Raw genomic sequence first — 12,397 nt, forward strand, 5'->3', positions numbered from 1 at the left:
ATCAATGGGGTGACAGATGTCGCAGCCAGATCGCCCTCACATCCAGAGCTACAAGCCTTCCCTAGAGCTATATAAGGGCTAATATCTTGATGTCTTCAAGATCATGGTGACATACGGTGGGTCTGAAAGCTCCAGAAGACGGACGGAAGAAGAACCTCTCAGCGCTATTTCAGGTCTAAACGCTTTTGCTCTAAAATACTCGGCGCACGTCAACGTTCTTTCTCGCTCCGCTTTCCACCCAGCAGGCCTTGCGCGTTATGCAAAGCAGAGCCTTCCCACTGGCGGGCAGCGGGGGGCCGTGCCGGCCGCCCTGCCTTGGGGGGCGGCACCGGGAGGGCTCGGAGCGTTCGCCCCGCGCTCTGCGCGACACTCAGCGTCCCGCGGCCGTGCGCTCCGAACCCGCCGGCTCCTGGGCAGCGATCCGCGGCGCGGGTACGTGCGACCCCGGCCCTGCGAGGCGGGGGGTGTGCGGGGCGTCGGGCGGGGAGCGGCTCTCGGGGAGCGTGTCCAGCCGGGACTGCGAACGGCTTCCCGTGCTCGTGCGCGGGTGGTTCTGCTGCTCTGACACGAGGGAGGCCCGGCTTGGAAAGCCTCTGAGAACCGTTATGTCGCTTGGTTGGAAACGTGGCTGTTAGCGGCGATGGACGGAGTAACTCAGTGCTGACAGTCGCGTTGGTGAGGCCAGCGCGGGCTGCCCGGGGGTGGCGGGTCACCGTCCCAGGAGGTGTCCTGAAACGTTTCGGTGTGGTTCTGGGGACGCGGTTTAGTGGGGATGTATGGGTGGCGGGTGGATGGCTGGACTGGGTGATCTGGGGGGGTCTTTCCCAACCTTACCTTGGGGATTCTCTGATTCTGTTATTCTACGATTTTCCAGCCTTAAAGATTCTGTGGCTCTGTTAACACTTCTGCTGATGTACTCAGTGGCAACTCTTGTTATCTCCTGCTTAGCATCTGACCTCCCTTTTTCAGGGCTTGGGGGGAATCAAAGAGCTGCGACCATGCCACAATAAAACCAAGTCTGTACAGCAGCTTTACTGAAACGTTTTGTCTGAAATTAACCCAATTTTCTGTCCTGTGGGTGACTTGTGAACCAGTATTCCAAGAGCCATCCATTTTTTGAATCGTTTATTAATGGATTTCTTTTACATTGTTAGGTAAAGGAAGTCTGAAGCCATGGCTGCAAAACCTGTACTCTACTACTTTGATGGAAGAGGCAAAATGGAGTCGGTCCGCTGGCTGCTGGCTGCAGCTGGGGTCGAGGTTTGTTCCATCTTTCTAACATTATTCTGTGTGTTTTAGGCTTGTCTGTGAGTCAGAACATGGGTCATTAATCAAAGAAGTACCCCTAGATGCAATAAGAAGCACTGGCTATTCATTTAATGCAGTCGGTTTAGGTGCGCAAAAGTTTTAAGTTCCATCTCTTCTCAAACGTGACACTACCATCCAAAACTGCTTAATCCAAGAACAATTAATGATTAAGCCTTCTTAAAGTTCCTTACCCAGCACTATTGAGCTTAATGATATATTTGTTCTGGGCATAACAAATATAATGTGCGCCAAGGCAAACAGCAATGAATTTGCTTTGTCTGGTCTTTATCTTTTTGGTTGGAATGCTCATTTGTGGATTTTTATGTTTTCCTTCCATCCTTACATTGTCCTGCTTGCACCATATAGGAAGATGTAGCAGGGTGAAGTGAACAAGATGACTGTAACAGCAACTTACACATGTATGGCACGTGCAAACACGTACACGTAGATGCCTAACATTGGTGTCTTCATCTTGAACTGATTCCCTCCATAATTAACAGCCATCTTCAACCACAGTGATTATAACTACATCATACATATCACAGGCAATTCTGCATCTGTTCGTTTTTCATCTGGTGAATAATTCATCTTCAGATGTCCTAAATACGCATTAAACTTCCTGCTTGGCATAATTACTGAGCATCATTTTGCAAAGGATTTGTTTTAACTTTCTAAGAATTTGTTCCTGTCTTGCTCCCATATCAACCTATTGCACTGCAGAGCTCTTTTCCACATATCAGAAAGCACTCTAAGGACAGCCTGCTCTGTCCTGTTGAATGTCTCAGATTAAATTCCCTCTTCAGTACCAAATAAAACATCCTCACTCTGGTTCTTAATGCCAGATTTTCTATGGGATTGCCTTTAACAGCATTTCTCAAACTAAGGGCACACAGCACCTTGCTCTGGAAGATAGAAATGGGGAACAGAATAAGTCCTGCATAATCCATGACCTGCTTCAAAAGCTGGACATTCACAAGTCCATGGGGCCAGATGGATTGCACCCTAGTGTGCTGAGGAAGTTGGTAGATGTGGTTGCCAGGCCACTCTCCATCATTCTTCAGCAGTCCTGGCTAACCGGGGATGTCCTGGTGAAATGGAGACTGGCAAGTGTGTCAGAAAGGGCCAGAAAGATGATCCTGGTAGCTTCAGACTGTTAGCCTCACATCAGTGCCAGGGAAGGTTATGGAACGGATAATCTTGAGAGCCATCATGGATCAATTAAAGGTGAACCAGGAGATCAGGCACAGTCAGCATGGGTTCATGAATGGTGGATCCTGCTTGACAAACCTGATTTCGGTCTATGACCAGGTGACCCGCTTAGTGGATGAAGGCAAGGCTGTCGATGTGGTCTAACTGGACTTCAGGAAAGCCTTTGACACTGTCCCCCACAGCGTTCTTGTGGAGAAGCTGGCTGCCCACGGTTTGGATGGGCGTATGCTTCACTGGGTGAAACACTGGCTGGATGGCCAGGCCCGAAGAGCTGTGGTCAATGGAGTTAAATCCAGTTGGCAGCCAGTCACAAGCGGCGTCCCCCAGGGCTCGGTACTGGGGCTGCTTCTATTAACATCTTTATTGATGATCTTGACGAGGGCATTGAGTGCACCCTCAGTAAGTTTGCAGATGACACCGAGTTGGAAGGGAGTGTTGATCTGCCTGAGGGGAGAAAGGCACGACAGAGGGACCTGAATGGACTGGGTCGATGGGACAAGGTTATCTGTATGAGTTTCAATAGGGCCAAGTGTCAGGTCACAACAACCCCAGACAACCCTACAGGTCTGGGGAGGAGTGGCTGGAAAGCTGCCTGATGGAAAGGGATCTTGGTGTACTGATGGACAGTCAGCTGAATATGAGCCAGCAGTGTGCCCTGGTGGCCAAGGCCAATAGCATCCTGGCTTGTATCAGGAATGGTGTGGAGAGCAGGACTAGGGAAGTAATTCTGTCCTGTACTCGGCATTGGTGAGGCCTCACCTCGAGTGCTGTGTTCAGTTTTGGGTGCCTCAGTACAGAAAGGACATGGAGGAGCTGGAGCAGGAACAAAGAAGGGCAACAAGGCTTGTGAAGGGCTTGGAGAATATGCCCTATGAGGAGAGACTGAAGGAATTGGGGCTGTTTAGTCTGGGGAAAAGGAGGCTGAGGGGAGACCTTATTGCTCTCTTTCAATACCTGCAAGGTGCTTACTGCAAGAATGGGGTTGGTCTCTTCTCACTGGTGACAGGACGAGGTGAAATGGCCTCAAGTTGTGCCTGGGGAGGCTTAGGTTGGATATCAGGAAAAACTTATTTACAAAAAGGGTTGTTAAGCACTGGAATGGGCTCCCCAGGGAGGTTGTTGAGTTACCATCCCTGGATGTGTTTAAAAACCGTTTGGATGTGGTGCTCAGGGCCATGATTTAGCAGAGGGTTGTTGGAGTTAGGGTAGTATGGTTAGGCTGTGGTTGGACTTGATGATCCTTAAGGTCTTTCCAACCTAAGCAATTCTATGATTCTAAGAGATTTTGCCAGTGCTTCTGCCCCTGAATTTTTCTCCCTTAGGGCCATGTCTGGAATGTAGGGACCAGAGTGTGTATTGTCTTCTTTGTTAAGCACCACCCAAGTTTGTGTGCTCTAGAAATGTGTAAAGGTGCTCATTTCTTTTTCTTCCCTATTCTTTTCTTTCTTATACTTTTTTTTTTTCTTTTCCAGTTTGAAGAAGTGTTTTTGGAAACACGAGAGCAGTATGAGAAACTCCTGCAAAGTGAGTACATATGAGACCTCAAGATAAGTGTGAGCAGGTTCCGCTCGGTCCCAGAGAAGAAGGTTGAAGACTGTGTGGACTGATTTCCACATGGAAAAGAGGGAATTAGAACAGAGCTTTGAGCAGCTGCAGAGACTGAATGTTTTCCACATGTGGGCAGGCACAACTGAAAACTGAATGTCCTTCCAACTTGCAGTTTTGCAGTCCTCTTGGCTGGTTTGTTTGTATGTGCTGCTGCCAAAACTTTGTTGGCAAAAATTCACCTTAGGTGAATGTGCAGTTTCTGGCTGGCCTGACTTCTTTCTGAGTCTTCAGCATTACAGCAGTTGTTTGTCAGTTGGCCATAAAATATAGTGGGCTCTGAGTGTTTGTAAGTCTTTCTTTGAAACAGCTTTGCCAGGATTCTTAGATTCTCATTCCCAAGGAAAGAAGCATTGTGAAGTTAATCCCATGGGAATGTTGTCCAACAACCTTATTCCAGGCGTCAGCAACTTGCACATGCTTATCCTAAAAGTCCATGGAATGCCCTGCTTTAGCTTAAGATACAGGTTATAAGGAAGAGATTTTATAATCTAACATTTGCTTCATCTGTATTTTAATAGTAGGAAATAAATACATTTTTATGTATTTACAATTAGTTTATGTCAACTAAGCTTCTTACTTAATGTGTTTAGTGTCATGATTGTCCAAATTATATTTCTATTTCAGCATAAGAGCTGTTGTACACAGCCTTACCTGCACTTTCTCTGAACTTTGGTTTTTTTAAAGCAAGGTTAATAACCCACAGCTATTCCATTCTTCACTTTAATTAGTCTTAATTTACTGTTTGCATGGAAATATGCCAGTTTAATAAAAAGACTCCCTAGAGCAAGCTCAACATAAAAATGACACTTCTTATCTGACGTAGAGGTACCAGTACAGTAATGTGTGGCTTTCTATTTCTTTAGGTGGAGTTCTCATGTTCCAGCAAGTGCCCATGGTGGAGATCGATGGGATGAAGTTGGTGCAGACCAGAGCCATCCTCAACTACATAGCAGGGAAATACAATCTCTACGGGAAAGACCTGAAGGAGAGAGCCCTGTACTGTACCAGTACTCTCTTCTTGAACTATTATAGTAGCTTAGATACATGTAGAATAAACTGTATATTTGCATACTCAGAGAGCCACCTTTGCTTTGGTGATGTGTAATTTGCAGTGAGACTGAGAGGCCACAGTTAATTGCAACCCAACTAATTTGTTCTGATCAATTTATCTCAACATAAAAAATACTTGATATGTAGGCCCATTGTCTAGTAAAATATGAATATAACTTGACAGAGGTATTCAAGGGGTGACTAAATACTGAACTATTTCTGCATGTGGAAATTCAACTTTAACACTGTGCAAATCTGTGCTTGTGGAGGCACCGGTCTATTTAAGTTTTGTTGTTTGTTTTTAAGGATTGACATGTATGTTGGGGGAACAGATGACCTTATGGGCTTCTTGTTGAGTTTCCCATTCTTATCAGCTGAGGATAAGGTGAAACAATGTGCCTTTGTAGTTCAGAAGGCTACAAGCAGGTACTTCCCAGCATATGAAAAGGTATGTAGGAGAATCATTTATTCCTATGTTTCATTTTTATTTTTATTTTAACCACAGTAACAAAGAGTTATTACTACAGTTTCAAAAATGCTTTTAAGTTTCCCCAGGCAGATGTAGGAGGAGCACTTCCAGGCAGTGAAGTTTTCTAATCTAAATGGCCTGATGCATAGGCCAAGTTGAGATCCCAGTGTTTATCTTGCTGATCTCTATTTTTTCATTCAATCTGTAACAGAATTAAATATATATATATATATATATGTATATAAAGATTTCTTAGTCTGTAAATTCCAGTATGATATAGTGTGTGGTGTTACCTAGGGCAATAGGAAGGAAGGATGAGTAAGAGAAACCCTGGGATTCCAGACTGCTGCTGGGAGGACTGCTCACAGATAAACTGATCAGGCATTGCAGGCACTGAACTAACATCTCCCACTCTGGGAGTATCCCTAGTGCCATGGGAGGGAAAGGTGAATAGAACAGAATTGCTACCAAAGGTGTACCTGAGCATTTTGAAAAGATAATTCCATCTGCTTATCCACTTTGGAACATTTTCATTTCTAACACCTCTAGGTTTTGAAAGACCATGGCCAGGACTTTCTTGTTGGCAACCGTCTCAGCTGGGCAGATATTCATCTTCTTGAAGCCATTTTAATGCTAGAAGAGAAGAAGTCAGATGCTCTCTCAGGATTTCCTCTGTTACAGGTGATTTACATTAACAATATACTCTATGGCTGGAGATATGGTAGAAAGACATTTCAAAGTCTGTTTTGTGTGGACAGTTCCATAAGACAAAGAGTGTCTCCTCTTTTATTGTAGTCTTGCTCTGCTTGCTTTAGGATGAACATCCTAATAGGATTCATCTACAGAATGTATTATTGTTTAGAGTAATTCCTATAAGGCCTGAAGAAAGCCACTCTCCTTTTTCTTTGGTTGCTTTTTTTCCCCCTTCTTATCAGCTCTATGATGCCAGAAGCAGAACGTATTTTCTAGATTAAGATATGGCTTGAGAAGAATACACATCTGAAACCACAAATAACTATTTCCACATCATCATATCTCAGTACAAGGTGGAAGGCTGTTTAATCACTATTTAAAATGAGATTGGGGTGAGAGAGGGTAAATTTATCCATAGCTAAGATGGTATTTCTTTTGTCTTGCATTTGCAAACCACTTTTTAAAGGATGTTAATGACTTCATTAGGAATACTGAGATGAATATAGGCAGAGGTCTCATCAGTATTTCCTGTACTGATGGAGCAGAACTGGACATGTATCGTTAGCAGAATCTCCAGCAGCAGCTGATACTATTTACTTAATGGTTTCTGTCAGTGCTCCCCTCTTCAGTCAAATCCTCCGATTACACAAATGAATGTGTGTTTTCTCATGTTACTTTGCTTTTTAAATGAAATGTTCTTACTATTTCCCTTTTAGGCATTTAAAAAAAGGATAAGCAGCATCCCCACAATCAAGAAGTTCCTAGCACCTGGGAGCAAGAGAAAACCTATTTCTGATGATAAATACGTGGAGACTGTGAGGAGGGTTCTCCGTATGTATTATGATGTAAAACCAAATTAGCATGCTTGTCTAAAACAAGGGCTGTTCTTAGTTGAAGAGAGCTACCAGATGGCATAACTAAACTGTGCAGGGAAGGTGAGGAGGCATTTGAAAGTAGTTGTAATGAGCAGTACCTTGAATTCTCTGATACAAAATACAGCATACACGTATTTTGCTTACTAGTATAACACTTTACTACTAATCCATTCTTGAGATTTTTCTGGTAATTGCTACCGATTGAAATGGCAGATGTGCTGTTTTCCAGCAGTCTCACCAGAAGAGGGGAAAATAAAAGTGAAAGAAGTGTGAATTGCTGACTGACAACTCCAGCATCTTGTAGTAGCTCTGAGGGTCCAGATCATGTTTCTGTATGATTAGTTTTGATTCAAGTCCTTGGTGATTTTAGATAAACTTTAGGAAATGAAACAAACAGCTTTTAAAGAATGTAGGACAGAGATTTTCCTCTTGCCAGACATATTGGATGTTACTGATGTTACCAGTGGTGTGCCTTCATAACTAAGCTGCATTTTAATTACTGAATCGGGAAATAAAATGACTGCCAAATGTCCTATGTTTATAACTGGCCTACCTAGAAGACCTATTCTAATAAATAAACTCATTATTCTTACAAGTGCTTGTTGTCATGTTTGTCTCATGAATGAAGGTTGAGGTTTGCAAATGGTTGTAACTTGTCTTTGAGGATATATTCTTTATGCTTGATTTGAAGGAGATCCTTATCAATCTGAAATGAAAATCTTTATCAAGATCCTTATCAACCTATTCATGAAAAAACATTTCTTTTGCATTTATAAACCAAAGAAAGGAGATGGTAGGTGGTAAACCATCACATGAACCTGGTATAATTCCTACCTAAGCTCTAATAACTCCCAAACTCAAAATGTTAGGTATTTTCCTCTCTCTGTTACTTTTAATCTGCCGTTTCAGCAGATGGAATCCGTAATTTCAGCACAAAGGAATGGCAAATGTTTTTAATCATTTAAGTAAATGACAACTGGTTGGAAGGGTTGCTTAATAGGTTGCTATCGCAAGTTGGCTGTATGTTGAGAAATGGGATGCTTCTTGACTTGTAATGCAGCAAATATACTTGAGTAATACTTGATGAACAAATTGCCCGCTAAGGAGCTGTCTCACAGCTTCAGAGGAGCTGAAGTTCTCAGCGCTATGAAAGCCAGAAGAATAGTAAGATGCCAAGTGTAGGCAAAATGTGTCCCCTGCAAGGGTTCTGATGTCTTTACAGTGCATCCTATTCACAGTGAATAGTTCAGGCTGTGGCAGGAAGATCAAGGGGCTGCAAGCACCGACACCTGGCACATCAGAATATGCTTTGACATGGGATAAAGGAGCTTGTCCCTTGGCTGATTTCCAAAAGGGACATGTGGGTTCCTGGACCTGGTGGTAGCCCTGGAACTAATGCCACTGAGTCAGGCACTGATCTGAGGTTCAAGAGGGGCTTTTCTGATCATGCATATTTTGGGGCTAGAATGTTCTAGATTTAGGAAGAGTAAGCTGCTGTTCCATTATAATCTCATGTTCATATATTTTTTTGTATGTAAGCGGCCATTTATGAGCCTGAAAGTCACTTAGAGGACAATTTCCCTTTCTTTCTTGTTGACACCAGGACATTATAGTGTTTGGTATACTTGTTGCTCAGTTGTTTCTTTTTCATTCATTCTTTGCATATTTGTGATCAATTGTTTCTACTTCTGTCCTTGTTGGAGTTCAAGTTCCCCTCTTTTAGACCATGTATCTATTTTTTCTACTCTTCTTTTCTTTTTCCCCCTCAGCTGACTACAACCCCCCTGTTGAAATGCAGTTCAAAAGCTGTCTTTGTGGAGAAGGCTGAGGACAGCTGGCTGGCCATGGTTGCTGCCAAGTGGGAAACCAGAGTAGAGTTCAGTAGTTACCATAGGAGCTGCCAAAGGCTGTGCAGGAGGGAGCTGCTTCTAAACCAGGATCTCTAAATGAAGAGTCCAACTACCTGTTTGTTTATTGTTAAAATTGTAAATCAAGAATTATAACGCCCGCAGTGCCTGCAAATTTATATAAAAATCCTTTTGCATGGCTGTTAGTGGTTGTAACAGGTTTACAGAATCTCTTAGCTGTTAAAAACGATCAAAAATGCATCTTGAGTGTGACATGGTGATTCTAGAGAGTGGCTTTCCCCAGCAGAGGGAAGAGAACAGAGCATAAGATACTACTTAGTCACAGTAGCTATCCTATACTGATCAATGTTATGTTGTTGGCATCGTACATAAGATTCTGTTTTAGTAAAGGTTATTCTAGATCCCAGTTGCTACAGGAGATAATTTCAGCCTTAGGCACTTACAGGCACTCCATTTCAACACTATAAAAGCTGTAGGCCTTGAATTAAATGGGCGTTACACTTTTTCTGCCCTAGATGGAGCCCTGCTCCTTCAGCAAGTGCCCATGTGGAGACTGAGGAGGAAAATCGTGAAGTCACGGGGAGAAAATGGTGCGACCCCGAGCCACCCCCAGTAACACAGCAGGAAGAGTACAGCCTCTGTGGCAAGGAGCTGAAGGACAGAGCCTGGTTCTGTAACTTTAAGCACCACATCCCTGGTTTTGAACTACGGCTACTTCTGCAGTCATGGAAAGAAGTATGTATCTCCAGGTGGAGATTTATCTGAGCTGTAAGGAAGGGTTAACTTCTTATCGTGTGACTGGAAGCATGTCTGCATGTCTCACAGGAGTTAAGAGCAGAATTCAGTCGTGTACAAACCCATGTGCAGCAGCACCTTCTAGATTTTGACTGTGTCTTTGTAAAACTTCCTTTTGTTGTGTTTGCTTAAAATTTCTGTTGCTGCAACTTGTGTCTGTTGCCTCTCCTCCTTTCACCTTGCTTTTCTTAGAAGGGTTTGTTCCTGTCCTCTCATTAGGTAGTTGAAGACAGCAATTAGACCCTGGGTACTCTGCAATCTAATGTTTTATGAGGAGACTGAAAAAAATAGCAACGTATGCAGAAGCTGAAGATTAAAGTAAATAACGCTGACAATAAGGAGGGGGAAAGGTGAGATTGGTGATCCGAGTCAGTGTGCACACTGAGAATAAATAAGCAAAGCTGCAGCTTCCAGTTCTTTCCTGTTGTCTGCCCTACTGCTTTCCTTTCAGAACAGTTTCTCCAATACACACTTGAAAATGGATGTAAAGGAAACGCTGCCCTGTTTCTGGCGACAGACAGAAGGAGCTCACCCTTGTCCTTCAGCCTGAGACTCCAAAGCTCAGCTCCCAACCAGCCCATTCAGATAAACAGTTCAAGCACAGGCCACCGGCTTTTTCAAAGAAGTAATTATGTTTTCAAAGGCTTGCCATTGCTCTGCAGTTCTGCACTTGGGGAACTTTAGCCTTGGGATGAAAGAGCTGTGTGTTCTGGATTCCCTTGTAGGCCTGCTTTGGGTAATCGTTTCAGAAAACGTGGCATTAAGAAGGGAGACAGCATTGGGAGGCAGGCGTAACTCTCATGCTTTGTAGAATATCTCACTGTTGATGTCCTCACGTGCAAATACATCCACACAACAACAACAACAAGTGTAACAGGTGTGTGTGTATCTTAACCTTCATTAAACGAGCACACTCTTTATTTTCCTGGTGCTGTGGCTCCTTGTTTGCTAATCCTGACAGGTGCTCGTGTGAAGCAGGGCAGGTTGGAGGCAAGGCAACATACATCCCCAGGATCCAGGAGTTGGTTTTGCACTAGAAGAGGCAGACTCACACATTGCATACTGTCCTGGTCCTTCCTGAAGCAGGAGAGATACCTTCCCCAGTTAGACTACTGGAGTCCCATGTATAGGTTTAGGCCTCAAAGGTCCTTAGTCTTTTCTGCTCATTCCTATGCAGAATCCTAGGAGTCTGTGCCTTCAGCTACAGCAGTAGAACAGACAGTGCTTATTTTATTGCCAAGGGTGTCCATGGGAAGCAATCTTAGAGACTTGTGGATGGAAATGTCTGGGAAAGAATTATTATGACATTTATATAAACCTATGATGAAGGTTTAACCTGCAGGAGGATCCATAAATCTTTCTCTTTACTGTTATACAATTATACTGTTTTGGACTATGTACTTGGCTTTCATGACCAAACTCTGTTTGAAGGTAATAAAACAACTTCCCAACACAAATTTCTGCGTTTGCTTTGTACCAACCTTGGGAGAAGCAGTGAGACATAGCTTCACCATCACTTTTCTAGCACGCATGTACTGCCAGTGTTTTATTTACTGCAAGTTCATTACTTGTACATAAAGACTGTATGAAGTGTCAGCCTGGTTCTCAAGCACACCAAAGCCTTCTTTCAGTGTTCCTGTTCTGGGAAGTGCTGTATATCTTCTCTTGTGCAAGAGAAGTTAAAATGCTTGGAAGGTTCTTGCAGTCTTTCAGAGTGCAGAAGAGTGCACTCAAGAGGGGATGGGGAAATACAGCCAACTATGTAAAGTACAATGACTATAAAATGCAGAGCTGAAGAGGGAAACCACCACCAGATAACGAAGCTGTAGCAATAATACAGAGAATTTTCAACATCCTATGTCATTTTCCATGACATTCCTATGTCAGCTTTCCCTAATTTTTATTCTTCTAGATTTGTATGATCCTTCACACGCAACCCAGAACAATAAATCATATTTTCACATCAGCAGAGAGCAAAGCAGGTTACATTTAATAAACTGTTGGATGTATCTGTAAGAAAAGTAAATGTAGAGGTAGAAGTTTACTCATAAATATTATTAAAACACATACATGTTGTTATTTTGAAGATAGTACAAAACAACTAATAAAGAGAATCTTAAAAGTTAGATTGTTCAATATTGTATGAATAACACGTCATTAATCTTGTCTCATTGAATCTTATCATGCTGACAGATCTGTGTAAGGGAGTCTAAGGGAAAGAGAGAATATTTCCTCTTAAAGGGAAATAAAGGCTGAAATCTATATTAAGGATACTGAATGTTATAGAATGATGATGAACTCGGGGGAAACACAAACTTCAGTAAAAACAGAGCTGTTTTATAGGAATAAAAGTGGATTTGTGTGCCCTGAAATCTATTTCTCCTCATATAAGAAGTGTAAGTAGATCTGATTTTATAAAGACAATAACCAGAACAAACAAACAAAATGTCTCACAGGATAAAAACTGGTTTTAAATATTTTCCAGTGACCAATTTCAATTACAATTTCCTATACTGAGGAAA

At 42.8% G+C, this 12,397-nt stretch overlaps 1 protein-coding gene across 1 annotated transcript; it reads left to right on the top strand.

Moving 5' to 3' along the window:
* Window positions 1-276: 276 nt before the first annotated feature.
* On the top strand, window positions 277-7,810 carry LOC116240399 (glutathione S-transferase 3). The gene is made up of 7 exons (XM_031610751.2): window positions 277-432; window positions 1,155-1,260; window positions 3,990-4,041; window positions 4,989-5,121; window positions 5,482-5,623; window positions 6,194-6,325; window positions 7,054-7,810. The coding sequence occupies exons 2-7, from the start codon at window positions 1,174-1,176 to the stop codon at window positions 7,195-7,197; spliced, it is 690 nt and encodes a 229-aa protein (XP_031466611.1). The 5' UTR covers window positions 277-432; window positions 1,155-1,173; the 3' UTR covers window positions 7,198-7,810.
* Window positions 7,811-12,397: the final 4,587 nt, after the last annotated feature.

This window comes from Phasianus colchicus, chromosome 2, assembly GCF_987193195.1.
Source record: "Phasianus colchicus chromosome 2, bPhaCol1.hap1.1, whole genome shotgun sequence".
NCBI lineage: Eukaryota > Metazoa > Chordata > Aves > Galliformes > Phasianidae > Phasianus > Phasianus colchicus.

Bases quoted from the DNA above. Each gene is read 5' to 3' on its own strand.
- LOC116240399 (XM_031610751.2), top strand. From the start codon at position 1,174: ATGGCTGCAAAACCTGTACTCTACTACTTTGATGGAAGAGGCAAAATG. The intron at 4,042-4,988 runs GTGAGTACATAT...CTATTTCTTTAG, and splicing joins GTATGAGAAACTCCTGCAAA to GTGGAGTTCTCATGTTCCAG. The intron at 5,624-6,193 runs GTATGTAGGAGA...TAACACCTCTAG, and splicing joins ACTTCCCAGCATATGAAAAG to GTTTTGAAAGACCATGGCCA.